The sequence below is a fragment of the Ambystoma mexicanum genome, chromosome 1p, assembly GCF_040938575.1.
Source record: "Ambystoma mexicanum isolate Mex_15411 chromosome 1p, UKY_AmexF1_1, whole genome shotgun sequence".
NCBI classification, from domain to species: domain Eukaryota; kingdom Metazoa; phylum Chordata; class Amphibia; order Caudata; family Ambystomatidae; genus Ambystoma; species Ambystoma mexicanum.
In genome coordinates, this window is record NC_090921.1 from 162,494,595 (window position 1) to 162,517,358 (window position 22,764).

Consider the following 22,764-nt stretch of genomic DNA (forward strand, 5'->3'; position numbering starts at 1 on the left):
AGTATCTGTGGGCCATCCCAAATGAGTACTTACTGATTTAGAAAGTGTGTATTTTTGAAGTGTATTTGAGTGTTATGGTTATATTGCCACTTCTGAAGAAGGCTTACTCCAACTTAAATAAATTAATCATTGTTTATTCAAGAAACCTTGTGGGCAAGAGTTTATTTGAATACTTGTCGCAGTGAATTTCTGTGCAACTCCCCTAAAGCTCACATGGACCCTCTTGAGATTAGCCTGGCTGCTCAACACGCTACCTACCTGTGTAGTACAGACTTATACCAAAGGTTGGGTTAATAGGAAACCAACCTTTGGTATAAGTCTGTACTACAATAGTGCAATAGCCAGGAGGTCAGGTTTGCTGTAGTGCACCCAAAGGGTACTGCATACAATCTTGCCTAACTGTTTCTTTTTGACTTTGGAGTCTGACAAACTGAGTCTAAATCACAGAAAAATATGAGAGAGTGGGGGAAAAGGTTTCACTCTCTAGGACTTTTAATTTATAAACCTGAAGTCCAGCAAAAGAGCTGGGGGTCTCCAAGGTAGAGAGGAATTGGCACATTTTTGAGAATTCTCCCTAACAGGTTGCTTCAGTAAAACTTTCCTCTTCTCACAAGTGTTTAGTATGAGATGTCTTCTAGGGCCTCACACGTTTTGTTTCTTATGAAGGACTCCCCCTTAGTAAAGCCCAGAGCACGAGCCTCTGTTCATCATTGACATATTGATAGGACTGCATGGAGAGTCCCATGAGGCCTGCAGTGCAGAACATGTACTTGGCCCAATGAGACAGGGACAGACATGATGCCCTTGTTCTGTAGCGTTAGAAATACAGATCCATCTTTGTAGCAACGAAGAAATGGCAAAATGGGAAGCCCTAACATTCCATAAAAATGTACCCCTCTACCAGTTACCCGCTAAATGTATAATTCTACTGATGGTGCATTGTGTTGAGATTATGAGAGGCAAACAATGCATCAGAGCCAGCCCATATTTTTCCATTTCACCTTGGGCCACCAGCTCCCGTACACTGCTTTGAAGGAGTGTGACGCGTGCCCTTTTTCATGGGAATTTCCAATGCTTGAAGTTTGCCATACAGGTTTCCTCTCCCCCGAATTAAAGAGTTATCCAAGAGTACATGACTGCTAATAAAGCCTTGGAAATGTAGTCCTCTGTGAGAGTTTCTATGGACAAAAGAAAAGACGAGAAAGGATACAGAAAAATTGAAAGAAAGCTGGGAAGTTCCTCACCTGGAAGCCATTCAGTGCCACAAAAAGCCTGAGTATATCGTTGGTGCCCTCAAAAATTCTGAATATTCGCAGGTCTCTCATAACCCTTTCGACACTGGCATCCTGAAGAGGGAAAATATTTCAGCAGTGATGTTAAAGATAAATTGCATGGTATCCCATAAAATCACAATTAGAATGGGAGTTGGGGGGGCAGCCTCCAAGTGGAAAATAACAGCCACATTCCTCACTCCTTGGCTTCTTTAATAGCGTAGCCCTGATTTTGGTCCCCCACACCTGAATACAGATAATCAATTGTCCAGGTTTCGGTTATACACATCTCAATTGAAAATATCCAGCACTGTAACCCTTAACCCTCCCTACAATTAGGACTGCTGGCACCACTGACCCTGGATTGGGGCGCTTGCTATTTTGGGGTGATCCGGCTTACCTTCATGAACCCCATTCCTCCCATGATTTGGATACACTCATCTGTCACAGTCCAGGCGGCCTCCTGATAAAGGAAAAACAAGAGGTGGATGAGACATTTCCATAGTGTATCCAATGCCTTATTCAGTCAACATTCCCACGCCACTACTCGCGGACAGTGGACTGCCATATTGTTAGGATGGATTTCTAAAATCACCACTCGTGGGCAGATTTTAGGAGTCCACCCTGGTTATGGTGACCAGGGAGACAGAGTAGCCAAAACCCAATCAAGGTAGCAGTGGAGAGCAGTCGAGGCTTAGTCTCAGGAGAGTGCGAGCAAAGTCAGGTTCCCCAATGCATCCACACAGAACACAATATACGTTCACTTTACAAAATATCACTAAATAACTAACGGGTGAAACAGATAGGTACTCAGATGTAGGTAAAATAATTAGAACCAGTCACAAGTACAATTTCCTTTACTTCAGAAGTAAAGCACTAAGATATATAGGTCCTAGAGCCCAAAAGTGACAGTTTCCATTACAAGGTTTCTCTCAGGAAGGTATTCTCTAAAGGGTTGTTAGGCAAGAATGTGTGCAGTACCCTTTGCAAGCATTACAATAACCTTGATCTCCTGGCATCAGGGACCCAACCTTTGGTAGAAGTCTGAACTACACAGGTTGGTAGTGTGGCTGAGCAGCCAGGCTTATCTCAAGAGGGGTCAATGTGAGCAGTGATGTTGTGACACAGTTTCACAGTACAGCTATTCCAATAAACACTTGCACTCAAGGTTTCTTGATAAAACAATTATTAATTTATTTCACAGTCAGTTGTATAAGCCTTCTTCAGAAGGGAGCAATATATGTAACACTTATAATACACTTCAAAACACACCGTTTCTCTAAATCAGATAACACCCATTGGAGATGGCACACAGACTTCCTACACCCCCAGGTGACAAATAGCTAGGACACTGTGGACATTGATTTATCACTGGTATATTTAGAGCAATACTGAATTTGGTGTAAAAGATAGAAGAGAGGAATAAAACAAAGGTTAACAAATAATTCACAAACCGGTAAGTACTTTTAAAACCTTCCAAAGCAGAGTAAATTAACCATTTCCTGGGGGAAAGGCCAAAGCACAAAGTCAGGGGTAAAGAAGAGTCTCTCGGTTATCCAGGACAGCCAATGTTAATTGCACAATGTCTAGGGGAGCTGAAGATCTTTGCAGGTAGGTAAAAAGTCTTGCACAATGTTTTCAGCAACATTTGTAGAAAATAGAATACTTGAAGGGCAACAAGCTGGGAGGCTTATGAGGGGCAAAGCTATAGCAACTCTGCGAGATAACCAAGGCAGGTCTCAACTGAGAGCAAGCAAGGCTACACAACAAGAGGTAAGTTCTTATGACTTTACACAGTACCTCTGGTTAGAAGAAATGGTTGCAGCTGTCTTCTGTTCCTGTACAGCTCTGCAGATCCTGTTGTTCCTGAGCCTCAGTCACGGGGACAAGAGGTAGGACGCCTGGGGACTCCTGCTCTGCAATGGGAAGGTCAGCGGCAGCAATGGGCAAACTTCAATTCAACAGTCCTTTAGTGTTTCAGCTCCTCTCGTCCGACAGCAAATAGCAACACTGCGGTGCTCGGATACCCCTCTTGACTTTCCTCGCATCTGAGGTCCAGCACTCTGTTAAGGTAACTCAGGCTTGGTCAGTCCTGCTTCTGGGAAGTTCGTAGGATCTTCCTGGCGCTCGGTTCCGACTTAAAAGCAACGCACACAATCTGGTGTTCCTCTCCCAGGCACTTCGGTTCCAGCAGCAGTAGCAGGGGAAGTACAGCCAGCTCCAAGAGGATGTCCAGACAGGCTTACTTTGGAGTTGATTGGTCCCACCCTCAAGGGGAGAAGTCGTCTTTGCAGGGCTTCTCTAGTCGAGGCGAATTCGGAGCTTGAACACAGCAGCAGGGCTTCACCGGGCAAACCAGCGGTCCAGGAGTTGCAGCAGGCGTCTCTTCCAAGTTCTTCTTCGGATTCCTTCATCCAGTGGTCGACCCTGCCTTTCATGCCAAAAAGCCTTGCCTTTTCTGCAGGTTTCTCCCATTCATTCCAGCCTAGCTGTCAATCACACAGCAGGGTGGCTGTCCTTGCCGGACAGCCAGCCAGCCAGCCAATCACCTTTGGGTGCATTCCTGTAACCAAGGGGATTAAGCACAGGGAGTTTCGGGCACCTCCCTTGGTTTAGCGAGCAGAGTAAATCTCAAGAAGGATCTTTCGACCAAGAAATGGTGAAAAACTAAAAAAACAATACTGCTGCCATTTCAATGAAATGGGCATCCATGGGTGCTTTACCGCAGCTGTGAACGCAGCCCGCAGTAAACACTCCCAATGGAAGTTAAAAGTAAACCACTGCCACCAGCCATTAATTGTAGAAAGGGTAACATAACATTGTTACATGTGAAACAAGACAAAGGGGATACGAAGTAACCCCTCCAGCACCCTATTGTAAGGTAGTGTGTGCTGGGTCTAGAAAGTTACAAATGTAAGTAAAGTCAATTTCACTTCACTGCTCTTGGAAACAGTAGTTTATGCAAGAGAAGGTATTCAAACCTTTGGGAAATCTGAAAGACTTCCCTGTGGCACTGCACTGAAGGTGCTGCTATGTGTCCCAATGTAAAAAGGTGATGCCTATGGAGTTTGTCAGACTCCATAACTAAAAGAAACACAGAGTTCAAATCACGATAATAAAACATGAGAGGGTGAGAAAAAGGGCTCACTCTCAACACGTTAGAAATTAAAAGTCCTGAAGTCCAGCAAAAGAGCTGGGGGTCTCTAAGGTAGAGAGGAATTGGCACATTTCTAAGAATTCTCCCTAACACTCGCCCAGCATCCACTCTCTTATCGTCCCTATTGGGAGGGATGGATGGATGGATATGCTGATTGCTTGGTTGATGTGGCATTCTGACCCACCAAACTTTCTGGTGTCGGATGTTTAGTGAAATACCCTGGGTCGCTGCTGGATGGTTCTTTTTTTGCAAAATCTTTATTCACTGCAGCCGCAGTATTCAATGCAGCCGCAGTTTCTGGTGTCTCCCAGTTTGCGGAGACCCTTTTTTTGTAATGCAGTGTGAAATGGCAAAATTGGATCTTTCTGGGGACCCTGGTCCAAGATGTTGGTCTTGTAGGAGTAGGCCTGCACCAGCCTAAAAATTCTATAACCTTACTAATTAGTTTTCTATATGAGGAGTCAACATGTTCAGTTGGATCTGGTTTGCCATAGTAACTCTGGAGAAGTATCTAATCCACTTGCTGACTGAAGGTTGTCATACAAGTCCTTTAATCTGGACTCAGATTAGTTCTTCTGGCACATTAGGGGTGCCGATTGTGATCCAAATGGTCTTGTGCCATCATCAAAAGTTTGTTCCTCATAGATGGCTGATAAAGACCAAGTCTTTTTTAGGCAAAGGTCTAAAAAACCTTGTCCTGGCCTACCACTGGTTTCGACAATTTCGAGGTAATTGTCCACAATGACTTCGAAGTCGGGATCGTCTTAGTCAGCGTTGACGCCGATTTTGGTGTCGACGGCTCCTACACCGACGGTGTCAGCGAGGGTGTCAACGTCATGAGTTTCTTCCACGGAACCCTCGATGGGCTGGGTTCCTGACTCGTTGAAGCCCTTGACAGTTTGTCAGATCGAGATGTTACTCGATGTAGTACCGGCTTGAGGCTCGGTTTTCAAAGATTTTGTCTTCGACTTCCCTTTGTGGTCTTTTTGTAAATTGACAGGGGCATGGACTTTCTGCTTGTCCTTCAAGGGGTTGAGGCTGCATTCTCGAAGATCTTAAGCATTTAATTACAAAACGCATCCCACTTTGCTGGGCAGTCGGATCTAGTTGGACACCATTACTTCAGCCGAGGAATCACTGGAGGTCAAAGGTAACCTACGCCGATTCTTGGCCTTCTTCCAGGAAGACGAAGAATGGCATGATAGACTACTCAATCGAGAAAGTTTAGATTTTTTACGTCGAGAAGAAGCCCTCGAATCACCCGTCTTTCTTTGAACTCTTCAACGGATACTTCGAAGGCAACCTCCCCACCGCCAATTTACCTTTACACTTCTTCAGTGCATCGTCGGTCACTGCCTGACAGGAGCCACAGTCGGAGGCACAGTGAAGGGTACCAAGACACCACAGACATAATGAGTGGTGGGTGGGAGGGGGGTGTGGCCGACTAATGACATCTTCCATCCACAGTCTTGGCACTTCTTGAAGCACATCTTAGGCGTCGATGGAGCCGACAAAGAAGACATTGTCAGACAACAATACTATTGAATTCTCGAGAAGAACCGAAGCGCGCCTTAATTCTCTTGAAGCGTTAGCTCAGAAAAACGGACCTGAAGCCAATGGGTGCAGCGTGCGCTACTTATGACGTCGACAGTTGGGACATCGACTCGACGAGACAGCACACATCACCCCCTGTCGAAAAAAAATTACAAAGCAGCTTGAGATCTATTCTCATAAGATGAGGAATATGTGGGAATACGAAATGAAAATTCTCTGTAACAGGCAGTAGCCCATAAATGCAGCAGTAACACTATTACCGCCACATTTAATGCTCTGCCCAACCTCGAGTTAGGTGGAAAGTTGGAGTTTTACCCACAGCTTTTTGCTGGAGGTAGAAATCTCCACTTTCTGCCCGTTTTCAGCCCCATTAGCGCAGCACTAGCTCCCAAATACCTCATTGGGTCCAATGGACCCAATATAGAATGGGAATTTACCACCTTCCCACTTCTCGTGATACGGCACAAATTGCGCCGGACTGAGTAGCAGTAACTATTGCATTGGCAGTATCCCAGTGCTGTTACCGCCGGAATGCCACCAACCTCGTGATGAGGCCCTAAGACTTTAAAAAGTGCATTAGTCCCTCAATGGCTATCATACTGGCACATTTGGCTAATGTTGTAAAATTGTCTGTACCTTTGATGAAGCCAAAACGAAATGAAAGCTACCACCAGCCTACTCCACAACACCATTGTCAGTGATGCAATGAAACGAGGGCCAGAAATGTGGTTCTTTAGAAGCACCCCTGTCTTTTGAGCTTAGGTGAGTGAGGGTTGCAGTGGCAGGGCGACTTCCTATTAAGGCAGTAAGAAGTTCAGAGTTCAAGGAAAAAAACAAGAGAAAAAAGTTTAGGTGTCCTTTAAAATGGGAATTGTACCCTAAACTATGAATGCCTAACATTAAGCAGTTTTCCCTCTACTTCAGGATGGCCATCACTGTAGCAGTGTCAGCCCTAGCTTAATAGGATATTAGATGTAGTACCTCTTTCATTCAGATTAGGGTGGCAGTAGTAACGAGTCTTGCATGATGCAGTGTAGAGTTAGATAATGGTATCTGGTGTGTGATTTACTTAGGGCTGTATCACTGGTTCTCCTTGCTTGAGAGGGGACAGGACTCTTGCGGCGATTCCTCTTTTTGAATGATAAAAGGCAGCATTCAAATACCACTTCCATCTTGGTGTGCCTTCATTAGTAGATACTCACAGAGCCAAATATCTTGCTGATGGCAGCTTCAATCTGAAAGTCCTTTGCACCGGAGTCCATGTTTCCACTTATCATGTAGGCCATAGACTACCAGAGAGGAAAAAAAAGAGCATGTAAGAAACGGCGTACAAAAACAATCCTTGGTGCTTCTTGAGTACATGTCAGCAATATTCTGTATCTCAGACACTTCCTCTAGGTCCCCCTTCTCTTACCTCCCTCTCTTTCCTCCCTTTCTTGACCACCAGCCCATTCACCTGCTAGATCACACATCAGTCACATTCTAATCTCCATGATGTTCTTCCTCCCTCGGACACAAACTCACCTCAGTTACATAATGCAGCATGGCCATGCGCGCCAGTTTCTCCTGGATTATCCCGAAGGTGTGAATCTTACTCCCAAACTGGGTGCGGTTGGCAGCATGATCCACCTATCATCAAGAAAAACAAGTGCGGGGTTAGCAGAAAAAAAGTGAATAAGAGGCAGAACAATTTTCAGATGGAATGGGTTCAAGACGGGAAAGAGGGACAGTTGATGAAAGTGTGGGACAGCAGGACCCTCATTACAGTGAATGAAAGGTTGCAACATCAGAAGACAGTCCAATGGAGATCCCAACACCCATCATGGTCTGTGTGCAGGGAAATGTTCAGTTCGAGTTGTACTACAAAGTTGAAGGGCGGGTCTCTATTAAAAAGGCAAGCACCGCTGAAAGGATGAGAATGAGCCAGGACTGTGGAGAAGGGAGTTCTAAGGGCAGCAGCCGAACTACTGATGTAAGAAAACATGCAATGGGAGCATGCCAATGTACAATGCGCTATGGACAATGTTAAATGCACCCAAATAATGAAAACACAAATTGATGCAGCAGTGCGAATGTTTATTTTTGAAAATAAAATCTAATGGCAATATCACAAGAAGGCACCACATTTTTGGATGAATAGTGGCCTCTCCGTTTTCTGCTTCTATTTTTAAACATACTTAGAGTTAAGATATATTTTATAAAATCTGGGTTGGTGGACAGATTTTAGAGGCCACCCTAGTTGTAGTGAACAGGGGAACTCCGGGAGTTCGGCCAAACCAATCAGGGTAAGCAAGGAGAGTGGATAAGACAGTCTCAGGAGAGGTGAGTGGGGTCAGGGATCCACAATGAGTCCACACAGTGAAATACACATTGATTACACTTAGACAGGAATTACAAAAATACTATATTTATTACAGGTGCAAAAACACACTATGAAAAATAAATCAAGCTGTCAATATTATCACACAACACTCCAAATATAAAACAGACAGTCACAGTTGTTTAATACAATGTTCCCAATTCTGTAAGGGAAAGGTAAGTAGGTTGGGCAAGTGTATCAACAGTGCACAGGAATAGAAGCCCTAACTGAGTCCAACCCCAAATTGAATGGGGGCCTTGTACCCAAAAGTTTACAAAGTACCTTTAGAGCATGAGATAAAGTTAGGAAATGCTCCTGCGGGTGTGAAGATTCGTCCAGATGTCGTTCAAAAGGGAGGTTTAAAACGCAAATGAATGGAATATAAATCAAAGTTCTTCACAAACTGCAAAATGGAACTTCTTAGGGAGAAATCTCATAAATGCGCTAATTCCCTTCACCTTAGAGACCCCCAGCAACTTTGCTGGATTTTTGAGGACTTGATTTTCTTACCTGGAAAGAGTGCGAGCCTTTTTCCCCCCCCACTCATGTATTTTGATGTGCGTTTTACATTTGTGTTCTTGGATTATGTGATTTTAGATAACTCCATAGGCATCTTTTCATGTGCGTCACTGTGATGAAGTGAAAAGATGGGAAGGAGATCTGACACTAGGGAACTCCGGGCTGACCCAGCATCACAGCAATCCTAGAGCATTAGGTTGATGTCATAAAGGGGGTGGGCCCTTGAGTGACAGCAAGCTTGAGCCAATGGAATGGGAGAGGGAAAGGAAGGGTCAGTTTCTCTAAGACTGATCGTTGGAATGTAGATGTTTGTTTTTTTGTTCGTTTTTTTCAGGAGCAGACGGTGGAAGATGGACAAACATACGAGTGGGCCTATTGAAAGGAAAACTATCTTATAAGACTTACGACAAAGTCTTTGCACCTGTTGTGCCTGTACGTTTTGTTTGCACCTGTTGTGCTGAGTGAAATGAGAAGCCGCACGGCTGAGAACGAGAATCCTGAACAGTGAAGAAAAGTCTGTTACGAAGCCGATAAGGTACGAGCAGCCGAGTAAACAGCCGGTACTGTGTTGGGAGAAGAAAGCGAGCAGCCGCTCCTCTTTCTGGCCCCACCGACCTGTGGGTGGAGTTCTACTTCGGGAGTTAGACGAAAAGTCTTGATGAAAGGAGACTGTCATACGCGTCGTTACGCGTCCGGAGACAGCTGGGAGAAGTTAACAGGAACGTGATTGGCTGAACAGGCGGGGCTGAAGGACCAGCCCACCGAAGGACGCTGCGATCGAGGGAGAGGAGGATCAAAGAAAGAATCGTCCAGCTGACTCCGGGCTGCGAGCGAATCGGCTACATCGGAGTACAAGTGAGTGGTCAACATATCGAAGGGGTGAAACCACGCTAGCCTATAAGTTGGGGAGAGACTATACATACGATTCTACTTCAGAGGGATCCAGCTCTCATAATTAAAATTCCCCGCCCAAGAGTATGGATTCTAAAAGGCGTTAAAAGATAAAGAAAGACGATTTCGAGAAAGTCTCTACCATTAAACAGAGCCAGAACGTGAGGAGACTCAAAATCCCCAAAGGTCTCTTTCCATCGCCATCTGTCTAAAGGAAACTGTTTATTAAGTTTGGACATTTTGTAAGAGTTTCAAATAAAAAACATACGTTCAACTCATAAAACTGTCTTACTGGTGTTTTATCCCACCCGGAAGATTATAACAGTCACACAGCACCCTGCAGTGACACGGGGATGTCTTTTAGACTTCCCACAGGTTTAAATACCTTCTCTGGGATAAACTACTGTTTCCCAGAGAATGCAAAGTGAAATTGACTTTACTAGTCTTTCCAAATTCCCAGACCCAACACACCACATCTTACAATGGAGTGCTGGAGGGGTTACATAGTATCCCCTGTGTCTAAATACTCATGTAGAAGTCAAATGCTACCCTTTCCTATTGAAAATGCTGGTGTCAGTGGTTTTACAACAAACTACCATGATTTTTCCCAACTGTGAACACCGGTAGCTAAAAATCACGGAAGCCATGTTTTTCCAGATGGCGCCTTAAGCCCCTTTGTTTAAACAGGCCCCGGTCTTCTTTTTTCGCCGTTTCTTTTTGGAAAGGTCCTTCTAGTGTTTGTCTCTACGCGCCAAACCAGGTTTGGTCCCTTTGTTCGTGTGCCTTTGGCGGGCTTCATTACTGAAGACCGTCTCTGGCGTCTGAGTGTTTGGGGTGGGCAGGAAGTGAGGGAGGTGCCCGAAACTCCCTGTGCTTGGTCTCCTAGGAGACCCAAATGCACTCTGGTGTGATTGGCTGGCTAACTGTCCAGCAAGGACAGCCACCCTGCTGGGTGACAGACAATTAGGCTGGTATGAAAGGGAAAAAACTGTTTAAAAGGCGAGTCTCTGGGACTGGACAGCAGAGTCGACAACTGGAACAAAAGAACCGAAGACAAGCTGGTGAAGCCCTGCTGCAGGTCTGAATTGTCAAACTCCATTCGACAGAGAAGCTCCTTCAAGGACGGCTTCTTCCTTTGAGTTGGTGGGACTAATCAACTCATATGTCATCTGGATACCATGCTCAAGGCTGGTTAGGATTAACCAGGGAGAGGGACACCAGTTTGTGTTCTTGAATCTACAGCTACTGGAACTGAAGTGACTCCATCTTGTTTGCTTTCTTAAAACGATCCTGTGCAGTGCAGGAGTCCCCCGACGTCCTATCTCTTGTCCCCACGACTGAGGCTCAGGAACAGCGAGATCTGCAGGACCTGCCAGGGACCACAACTTCAGCAGCATTTGTTTCTTCATACAAAAGGTACTGTGCCAACCCGATTGAGAGAACGCCACTCTCGCGGTGAAAGTTTGTGAAACTTCCCCAACTTGCAGGCCTAATCAGCTTGTGACCCGACATATGATTCTTTTTCGCCTAAACTCCTTCTAAGAACTTTCGCAAAAACTTTACCGTTTAATACCAGAACTGCTCTTTCCTATTCAGAACCCTAGCCCATTGACGTTGGCCTGGCATATTGACTTGAACTGAACTGAAACTATTTGCACTGTCTAAAAAGTAAATCTGATCTATTTTACTTACCTTATGCCTTTTGCTCCTTTCTAAGTAACATAACCCATTTCAGGGAAGCTCAAACTGTCTCAAAACCTTAGAATTTTGTATGGAAGTGTATTGGTTTATAATATTAAGTTGCCTTCTTCTACTGAAACGTTTTCTAAATGATTGTGTAATAAATAAGTGTCTACTTGAACCACTGTGATTGCAAGTCCTCTGTGCAACTACTTGCACTGCTCACATTCACTCCTGAGATAAGCCTGGCTGCTCAGCTCACTACCAAAAACTTTGTGGAAAATACCTATACCAAAAGGTTGGACTCCTCCTCCTCCTCCTCCTCCTCCTCCTCCTCCACCTTCTCCAGTCTGTACTACACAGGTTGGTAGTATGGCTGAGCAGCCAGGCTTAACTCAAGAGGGGTCAATGTGAGCAGTAGGGCTTTTAACACAGAGGTTCACAGTAACAAGTATTCAAATAAACTCTTGCACAGATTAAACAATTATTAATTTATTTAGCAGTCAGTTGAATAAGCCTTCAGAAGGGAGTGTACTCCAGAGACGCCCGGCCGGCCCATAGAGCCGACGTTTGATCCAAAAGTACTTTAAGATGAGATAGCTGTACCCTTGAGATGGATGGGGGTGCAGATTTATTACTCCAACACCAATTGATAAGGACAAATCAAATGGTTTAGCAAAGGGAGTCCATTTGACAAGTACAAAAAACGGGGAGGCATGGAAATCAGCAGTGATGCGATCGTCCTGCTCGCTGCAACTCCAATGAACTCCATAAAAATCATAGCATTTATACTGAAAACTCTTCATTATTGACGTATAACACTCAAAAGTTAATATGCAATTCTATTGGTTAGAAAAAGGTACATTTAATATAGGTACTATATCGGTATATGGTAATGGAGTGAGGGGAATGGGTAAACACTGTCAGGTGGGTGTCTAAGCCCTTCCTTCAAAGATGACTACTGTAGACATTACTAAAAGTATGACGTCCCATTGGTTCTACTAACTATAGGACCCTAGATTATTTGGTCCATTGTGATTGGGTTGGCACCAACCCCATGCATACATTTCCACTTTGCTTAGCAGCACGCAGAATGGTCAGCCAGGTGCAGGGTGCTCCCTAGTTACCCGGCATTTCTCCAATTAAGGTTACAATCGATCATCACTTCAACAACTATGCGTCAATTATGTTACAGTGGTTGGCCTCGAAACTGCATATTCTGTCTGGGAAAGTTCTGATATCTCTGCCTGGGCGGATGCCAAGCGTAGGTGTGAACTCGCGCTTCTCCTCGCTAGAATGGTCACGTGCTTCCCACACCGTGAATTTGTCTAGTTTCTCTTAATTTGTGCATTTAATTCTTATTCAGCTTGCCACCTGCCTATGCCTCCTTATCTTGACCAATCAGAGACAGGATATTCTGTTATTAAGTTTCAATTATATGTAGCTACTGTTCTTTCCTTTTATTAGTATGACCTTGGCTCTCCTGACACGAGTTGCATCTGCCAAGTTTCGATTCAGCCGTCTCTTCTCGTTTTGCTACAATATGAATATCTGCTCATTCGTCCTATAGTAACCTGGGTTGATTCTACTTCGTTTGCAACGTGGAATTACACTTATAATACTGTGCTTCGTTTTGAGGTAGATTATGTATAATGGCGCTTGCCGCACTATTCTACTTAGCATTGCAAGCCGCATTGTTTTCTTAGCCTTCTTGCGGTTCCAAGCATATGTACAGGCGTTAGCTGGTTGAATATCTTCATCCTGTTTACAGCTTAAGCTTCTTTGCATTTCAACATCGTTCTCCCCTTTTAGGTTCACAATATCCTTATTCATGGCGTTTCGTCTCTGGGTGTCATTCTCGGGTTGTCATTTCTTCTACTTGTACATCAGTCCGGGTCCTTGTGACATCACCATTCGTCTTCCATTAAGACCTTTTTTGGTTTCTTCCGGGACTGTACTTCGGCAATCTTCATTTCGTCTTATTTGCTGGTAAGGTTTCCTTAATGGATACCTTACTGTCCATGGTTTTCTTGGTATCAGTATTTCATTAGGTGTTGCTCTTCTGATAGGTACTGGGTAGAGCCCTACTGCGGCTCTTTGCTGATTTATCTGCTCATCATACGTCACATATTTTTCCTGGTACTTCAAAATGGGCGACTGGAGTGCAGGTTTTATTTGGGACCTCCTCTACACTCCCCCCTCTGGGCGATTCATCGGCCACTTTCACCTCCATCTTTGGATTCAACTTACTTGATTCCTCTGTATTTTTCGTAACTCCATCGCCTGGGTTCAATTCCTTCTTCAACTTCTGGATCTGTACATGATGGTTTGGAGAAGTGTCTCCTTGGAGTCCATATTTTTATTACTCCTTTCAGGCTTCCTGCTGTCCTTACATGCTCATCTTTATTCCATGTTATTAGTTGACATTGACCATTTGGGCTACAGTAAATCCATCTTCCCACATAATTTCTGTGCTTCCTGGGATAGAGAAACTTTGTTCCTTCTAGTGCGTGAATACAAAGTCTCTTATTTCTTCATCAGTCAGGTCTTTGGGCTTCCATCCTGGCTTGACATCAATCATGATCTTCATCCCTATGGCTTTCTTCGCAGTCTTCTGGCATTGCGAGATTATTATCTTGATAACACAAAATCCTAGCAATATCATCACTAAAAGGACTCCCAAGAACTTGAATGCGTCTGCCATCCATTGTGTAACCCATGAGAACAGCGATCCAAACCAGCTGTCATCATCAACTACATCAGTTTCATAGATCATCTGGTTCTGCAGGTTTGTAAGCATACCTATGGCCTTTGTTAAGGTTCCATTCTCCTCATCGTGAGATGGTATAAATGTGCAACATGATTCTACGATTTTTGCACAAATTCTTCCATCCATGGCTGTGATCATGTCAAGGACATATCTGTTCTGAAGAGTCATCAGTCGGATGGTTCTCCGCTCTTCCTTGATCGCATACAATCCTTTTATGGTAGTGTTGATCGTCTGTAGTAACTCCCATCCGGTTATCTGAAACCATTTAGTATTTACTCCAATGTGGATCCTTGCATAAAAATCCTTGTGAACATTGATGCAGTGAGGCTGAACAGCCTGTGTTCATATGGGATTGCATGAAAGGCTTATTCTGATTTAGCAGAGAAGTAATTCTCTCTTCACCCGATTTATCAGTTCCACAGATCTCTTCTTTCTCAGGTGAGCTTCTGCTTTCGGGAAACTGTCAATATTCAGGATCACCAGTGCTGGAACGTGGACATTCACTATTGTGCATATACCTCCCCAGTCTCTTGGCAGTCTGATGTATGCCATGGATCTGCATGCCCAATAATGATCCATAATGACTGCAGTTCCATGCACCATTCCTGAAGCGTTAAAAACCAGTCCACAGTTCTTATTCTCTCCCATCTTTCTAGTGCCATTATTCCTGAAGCAGAATTTTGGGCTTTCTAGTGGCACTATATGCAAGGGTCCTCTGTCTTCGACCCATGTCAATAGTTTTGCAAGTTTCGGCCATAATGGCTTACAGCCATTCTGCACAATGTCAACAGTTTCTTTGTAGAGTCCAGTGATCACCCAGGCTCTGTAAATCACCACTCCTTTTTCCCACCCATCTGGTGAAAGCATTGTTCGCCAAATCTGCATTTGGGCTCTATTCCACTTTCAAGCTTCCTCTGAAATTTTTCCTTGGACATTTAGTCTCAGGTTCACTTCCCATCTTATTCCTGCTACTTTAACTCCAGGCTTCTCGTACCTGATCACATGATTCCTAGTATGAGCTCTGTTTCTTGTCTTAATGTCTTGAACATAATCATCTTTGTCGGGGATAGGCTGTTTCAGTTGCCCATATTAATGAGGCATCACTACCCATGAACTGGCCTCTGGTCTTGCACCTTGCTACGTGTGACAGACAATGTGCTGTCTGGACATCGATTTCTACAGCTACGAAAATCTAGGATTTCCCCATGCTATATGGTAGGAGTGTACGAACAAAGCATTCCCCTTCTGAATTTCGTCTTCCAACTTCTATCATATGCTGGTACCAAATGTTTCCCCAAATGTGCTGTGCTGTCCAGGAAATCATTTAGTTAATTGTCATCTCCATGCATGCTTCTCTTGATTCTTAGTGTTCTCCTGTAGTTTGCTATAACTACATCCCTAAATGCATCTGTATGGCTCTTTCTTGCTGGAGTATTCTCAGGTATCCCGTTCCATGGTGCAGGCTTCCTCATCTGTGCCATTTGAGCGGCCAAACATCTGGCAGCTCTTTCCCTCTCTTCATACATCCTTCTCCTGCTGGTTACAAATGCCCATTCCAACCACCCTGACGCTGGTCCGGTGTAGGATTGTGTTGTAGAACTTGTACTTGTCCCTTGTGTTGGAACATATATGTTTGTTACTGCCATCGTCTTTCCACAATGTCTGTTGTGGAGTTTCTTATGGCAAGCAGTCTTTTTTTTCTACTGTTTTGGCCTGTGGTTCTGCAGTGATTGACACTAGGCCTGTTTTGTGTGCATTCAGTGTTTGCATGCGTGTGGTTGTCAGTAACCTTTCTTCTTTCATTCTTTGCTGACCCTTTCTCCGGCTTTTCTGTTTGTTACCACAAGAGTGTGTGTGTATCATTGCCAATCACATCCATTTCAAGTTAATTCACTCCGCCATCAGATCTTCTAGGGACTGGAATGACTATGTAAGGTCTGGGTGCTTTTGTGGGTTTCATGCGTGCATCATTAGGTGGGTGCACTGGAATTGGAATGCTTTGTGCACCAATAAGAAAATGCAGTTCCGATCGTTAATGACAGTAAAACAATGATGAATATGATACATAAATACATTATGCCCCTGTATGTCAGGCTGCAGCATGTACTTCCAGAGAAGCCTGGTTGTCTCTCCTCCTGTGGTAGGACCAGATTGCTGCTCTGGACCCCCATCTCGATCATTCGCCAAATGTCAATGTTTTATTGTATTCCTTTACACAATATTGTCTTTAGGACTCTGTGGTAAAGGGTCTCAGGTGTTCCACAAGTGTCCCCCCTCTTGCGGGTGACGAATAGTGTCTTATTTCAGGATACAGTTCCTTTGCTATACTATGGGGAAAATCAAATCAACTAACACTTCAGTAAGTCCTTTTACTGTGCATGTTCAAAGTAAGTAAGCTCCCAGTCCACTCCTCGGATTTGCTTCAGTCCTGAGGAAATATTATATGCTGATCAGTATGAAGAAATAAGGAAAAATAACAAATGCAATAGGTGAAGTCCTTTATACCGCTTCCTCGATCTGTCCCTCGGCGGAAGGCTTTTAGAATCTCCTCAGATAGTTCTGCTGATGGTTAGAGAGTTCTACTTGAAGCACAATTCCATGCAAGAGCATGCCCATCTGTGCAACATTAGCTGGATCTCTAATGAATGTGAGGACGTCAATATCGATCGGTCTCCCCACTAGTTCTGGAAAGTCAGTGACTAGGCGAAATAGGACGTGAACAACCTGCTGTCCTCTAGTGACAGGGACATCCGTCCTGTCTTGCTGAGGTTCAGGATTATATGTTCTTTCCTTGATGTAAACAATGTCTGCACTGCCCCGTTGCGTGGAGTGCGACTAGGATCATGATTTTATTTAAAAGTTGGCTTAAATGTTCTGTATTTGCTGGGTCTCAAAGAAACGTGGCTGTGTCTGTTCTTCCGACAAGAGTTGGACAGTGTTCGATTATACGAAAGAACAATGTGTTGATAAGCTCATTTATTTCCATCTGTGTTTGGGACATTTGGTTCTTTCTCACTGTACTCAGGAAGTAAGAGAAATTGTTCGGCAATACCAGTAAACAGTCTTCTTATTGTCTTTTCGTTCTCAGGATCTTGAAGAAAGTCAGTGACATTGGTGAGCCTCCCTACCAATGACCGGTATGATCTTAGCACTAGATCAAAATAGTTGACCACATCCTTGGCGATGTCACTACTGCGGGATACCATAAGTTGATTCCGAATAGGGTCTCGGTGTGAAATGAGTCTGGATATGTGCTTCCAATGTAAGTGTCCTCGGTCAAAATTTGGCATATTCTTTTCTCATCAAGGCTCAAGTGTGCCTCAGTCGAAGGTTCACAGGCTATGTTGCGGCTTATGCGTGCAATTTTCTTCTTCACCCTGCAACTAGGATGCACAGTGTCCGTTTTTTATGTCCTTATCAGCTTTTTTTGCTTAGAGGAAGTGTCCAATTTGAGCCACAATTTGCAAAAAGTTTTTTGTCTTTGTTTGGCTGGTCATGCATCCTTTTTCCTAGTCATGGATCTCCTCTGCACGTGCTGTGGTTCTTCCCCCGTCGCTCGTCGACTTCTCTCGTTGGGGTGCAGGCAGGGGGCCTTCCCCGATGTATTTGATATCGCCGAGAAAGATCCAAGCTCTCCTGCCTTGTTGTTTCACTGCAGATGGAGTACAGTCCTCCACTGTGAAGGGACCGTTAAATCTTGGCTCGTCCCACTTTTTCCTTGTACGATTCCTCACAAGGACGGTGTCTCCAGGGAAGACGGATGGAACACAAAGTATTTGAGCTGTGTCTGTAGTATCTCCTTCTGTGTTCCGTGCTGCCCTGCACCCTTTTTGTCATCTTGCAGCTGGTCTGAAATTACAGTAAGGCAAGATGTCATGCAGTTCAGATAGTTTTGCATTTCAGACCCTAACATATCTCCTGTTGACTGGGCATCACACCTAGCTCTATCTCGGGGTGTCAAGGGAGTTCTCATTCTTCTTCCTGTGGCTATCTCGTGTGGCGCAAGATGATGGTCAGAAGCGGTTGGTTCTGAAGTGCACACAGTGCCAAAGGAAGGCAGTGCAACCATCCCTTTCTTAGAGTCAGCTTCAACTTGGCTATCCTTTCCTTCAACAAGCCGTTGAGCTTCTTACAGATGCTGTTACCTTGCGGATGATACGCTGACGAGACCTTGTGCTTCATACCAAGCAGCAAGCTAATCTGTTCGAATGTTGCATTAACAAAGTGAGGGCCAATATCTGATCTCATGACCTTGCACACCCCCCACCAGAGGAACACCTCTCTCACTAAAAATGTGGCCGCACAGATAGAGTCTGGGTGTGTACATGAACCTGCCTCAATCCATCTACAGAATGGACACACCACAACAATTAAGTATCTGTACCCGTTACATACTTGAATCATGTCGACGTAATCAACATGCAAGTGCTGAAAAGGCCCATTTGGCCTTGAGAGAACTCCTCTCATTACTTTTAATGTGTGCCCAACCGTGAATTGCTGGCAGATTATACAGTTCACTATAAAGAATGCAACGTGCTTGGTTAAATTCGGTATGAACCAGTCTTCTGCGAGTGTTGCTGCTAAATTTACTTTTGTCATGTGCGCTGGATAATGTAACTGCTCCAGCGCTATTTTTAATAGGGCTACAGGCATTACTTGTTTACCAGTGCTGTCTGTTTGCCACAAGCTGTCAGAGGGGTTTAAAGAATACCCTCAACATTTCCAAAGGTTCTTTTCCTCCTGTGGTGCCTCCCCTTGGAGTTCCATTAGCTCCGTTTGTCCCAAACTACTATAACTTTCAGGTGCAGTTTGTGTAACCATCATTCGCTCGTTGGCATGGATCATTTCCACTTCCATGATCATTTCACTTTTGGATGCCATATGCTTGGCTTGCATGTCTGCTGCTTTATTTCTGCATGAGATAAAATCTGTCCCCTCCATGTGGGGGGCGCATTTCACGACTGCTATGCCCAATGGGAGCTGTAGTGCCTTGATCAGCCTGTCCAATAAGGCTGCATGCTGCACTGGCGTGCCATCCACTCGGAGGTAGCCCCTCCTTTTCCACCGTGCTAAGCCTGCATGCACTGTTGACGTCACATAGGCGGAGTCACTGTACACCGTTACTTCCTGGTCTGCGTGATTCTCAATGGCGAGTATCAACGCCAATAATTTTGCAGCCTGTGCTGAATAATGAGATGCTATTGTCAGGTTGCTAATTACTGTCAGTTTTCATTTAATTAAGCTTCCTGTGATTAATAGTTATTAATCAATGATAATTATGTTTATGTTTTATTTTCCCTTTAATTTCCTTAACAATCATTTTATCAGAAGGAGAGTGTCCCAATCCAGCATGGTGGGAAGGAAGAAGGGAATCAATCAGGGATCTGATTGGTAGTCAAGACGCTATTTTGTGTTTGGAAGTTATGGAGCTTTAGAAGGTTCTAAACTGCCTTTCATTGTGTTACCTGGAGCAGGAAGGTCCGGTTTCCTTTGGTCTGTGTTTTTGACTTAATCTTTATATTTGGAAACATATTTTGTGAACTTGAATCCATGTCTGAGGAACTTGCTTCGTTGGACAAGACAAGCGGATTCATTGGTGGGAGCGTTGCTTTCTAAAACTCATTTGAAGATTGTGAAATTCCTTTATTACAAAATTACTTCAGAGAAGAATGTTTATATGACTTCTATTTAATCTAGTTTAGGTATTTAGTTTAGGAGTTATCTGGATTCTGCTCATCAGTGACTGTATGCTTTAAATGGAGTGAGAAGCTTCTTTCACACGCAACTATTTTTATTTTACCTCTCATGCTTGCTTGGTCCGTCACATTTTTCTAGCAAGAAGTTGCTTCAAAAAGGAAAGTGTTTGCAAATTGATTGAAAAGCCTATGCGTTTTCCCTTAAAAGATTCAATCTTTAATACTGTTAAGATATTTACGCGAGACGGCTTCGATATCCATCTCGCGCTTTTGAATTGTGATCTGTCTTGTGCGCATGCGCGAATGACGGAGTTGTTGGAATCGGTTATTCCTGTCATCGCACATGTGTTAATTCAGGACTTTACTTGTTTATTTCTGCGCAGTTGACGGAAAGTTGTAGAGTAGTGTTCCCGTCAATTGCGCATGTAATTTTAAACGCGCATGTGCGTTATAGATTCACTGCTGTAGTGACTATTGGCTCGCGCATGCGCATTGTTTCATGTTCATGGCCTGTGAACACTATTGGCTTGCGCATGCGCGTCTTGTTTTTATGCTGTTTTTTGATTAAATCTTTCGCGCATACGCGAGTAAAATGCAAAGTTTAAATTAATACTTTAGGTTTGCACATGCACGCAAGAGTACAATTGTAAATTGTTTCAGTACATGTGAGCGCATTTTAACAGTGTGTTTAGGTTGAACACTTCTACAGATATATATATATATATATGAATAGAGAGTGTTCAGTCTTGTTAAATAACATTCTGAAAGACTTACAATAGTATGTGTATTGCGTTTCCTGTGAATTATATGAAAGAACTTTGCTTCAAATCAGTTTAATGGATAAAAGACTTTATGACTGAGGTTGGTGAAAAGACTTTATGGAACTGAGCTATAAGGAACCATTCTTGCAACCCAATTTCTAAAAAGGCAATCTCATGAACTTTGCATAAGAGTCATGGATTAGAAGACCTTGGAGTAATACTTTTAAAGTTATCTTCAGTATTCATCAAAACTATTTTAAGCAACTACACTTCAAGTCTCTCAGCTCTTCAGGGAGGCTTTACAGGTATATCTCTTACACTAAGTGAAAACTAAGTAGAAAGGTTTTAGTTAATGAGATTTTAATGTATATGTTTATTTATTTCTGCAGGTTCTCGGCTACAAGAGGAGTTAACTGTGTCTTTGTTATTTTCTCCACTTCCCCTTTCCCTCAGAGTTGAGGAGATTTCTGCTGTTTTATTCCAGTAGTTGACTTCACAGCTTTTGGGGATTGTGGGGGCTCAGCAGCTTCCGCAGACACAGGTACAGGACCTGACAGAATGAAAGGCCAATAAATTGGGTCTGCCTGAGCTGCTGAGTCCATTGAAAATATGGCTGATTTAGGGGATTTGATTAAGGAATTGAGGGATGTACTTGAAATTCTCCATTTGCTGTGTTTCTCCCTGTGGCCTTCTTTAGGGCCTGAAGTAAAGGCTTAGTGTAAGAGCTACAGTCGAAGACCCATGCCCTAATGTAGTTGCATAGGCCTAGAAAGCTCTGCATCTGTTTTATCGTGTGTGGCTTACCTGTGTTCAGTATGGCTTCAGCCTTTTCTGGAGTCACTCTCTTTCCTTCATGTGAGATTAGCTGGCCTATGTACAGCACTTCTTGTTGACAATATTAATTCTTTTCCTTGTCAACCTTATAACTTCTCAGCCAGTATAGTCAATAGCTGAACAGAATCGTACCTGCATTGCTCTTCTGTTGTGCTGCAAATTAAGATGCCATCTACGTATTGCAGGACAACACTTTTTAGTGCAATATTTCTTAGGTCCATTTGCAGGACTCTTTTGAAAATAGATGGAGACTCACAATACCCCTGAGGTAGTCTCGTGCTTTTCAGACGCATTTGTCTGAATGTGAATGATGTCAGATCTTGCGACTCACTGTGCAACAGGATTGAGAAAAATGTATTTTTCAAGTCAATCACTGAAATATTTTGCCTCAAAAGGTATATTACATAGAATTGTAGCCAGGTTAGGGACTTGTTACGCTCACCTGGCTCCCACAGGGGCGTCGATCTGAACTGGACAGCTGCGGTCACCACCAATGTGACGCGTAGTGTCGAGATGACAGACTGGACTGGCCCACCTAGCTTTGTTTGCTTGGCCCGTAGGCGTATTCTTCTGCAAATGGAGAAAGGGAATTAACCACCCGTGGAGTTGAGTGTTTAACCCCCACCCCCGCTGTTCTCCCCACTGATCACCTTTAATGTCCCCTCTAATAGTCTCGTGATGGTTTGGAAAGATGAACTCTCCATCCTGCATTGAGCGCAGGGGCGCGTAGATAACCAGTTGCTTCACTGGTTCGAAGGAATTGGTGAGTTCCAGAACAATATTGACTCAGATTTACGGTGAGACGCCGTAATTATATAGTTCGTAAGAGTTCAAATGTCTGACTTTCACTCGTCCGATTCCTTGCAGGTTGCAGCTTGACCCTAGCAAAGAGTTCCTCGTGGCAACCGGTAACATTCAGGTAAGGATTAGTATTATCCGACACAGTTCGATAAAATAATGTCTGTATGTAACCTGTTGCTTTCTCCCTTATTCAGGTGCTGAGAGAAATTATGAAGTCTCGGGAAATAATGCCTCCGGCGTTAAAATTAGGCAAGTCTATTGTGGTGAGAAGGATTCCCCTTGTTTGTCCCTTTGTTTCACCTTGCTGTCCTTTTGTTCCCCTTAGGGGCCGGAGTACGGCAAAGATGCGGTGGAGGCTGCGCCGACCCGTGAAGAGGAATAGTACCCCTGGCGGTAAAATCAGGTAAGTCTATGGGGGGGTAACTAATATTGCCTCTGTTTATTCCCTTGGCTCACCTTGCTGTTCTTGTG

The 22,764-nt window shown here is 43.9% G+C and overlaps 1 protein-coding gene across 2 annotated transcripts in view; it reads right to left on the reverse strand.

Moving 5' to 3' along the window:
* The window catches only part of ACADVL (acyl-CoA dehydrogenase very long chain), a 425,803-nt gene that overhangs the window by 114,710 nt on the left and 288,329 nt on the right, over nucleotides 1–22,764 (reverse strand). For both annotated transcript variants that reach the window (XM_069645887.1, XM_069645896.1), the window contains 4 exons: nucleotides 7,507–7,611; nucleotides 7,185–7,271; nucleotides 1,672–1,734; nucleotides 1,245–1,346 (listed from right to left, as the gene is read on the reverse strand). In XM_069645887.1, coding sequence (XP_069501988.1) covers nucleotides 1,245–1,346; nucleotides 1,672–1,734; nucleotides 7,185–7,271; nucleotides 7,507–7,611 — 357 coding nt within the window. The remainder of the gene's footprint in view (nucleotides 1–1,244; nucleotides 1,347–1,671; nucleotides 1,735–7,184; nucleotides 7,272–7,506; nucleotides 7,612–22,764) is intronic.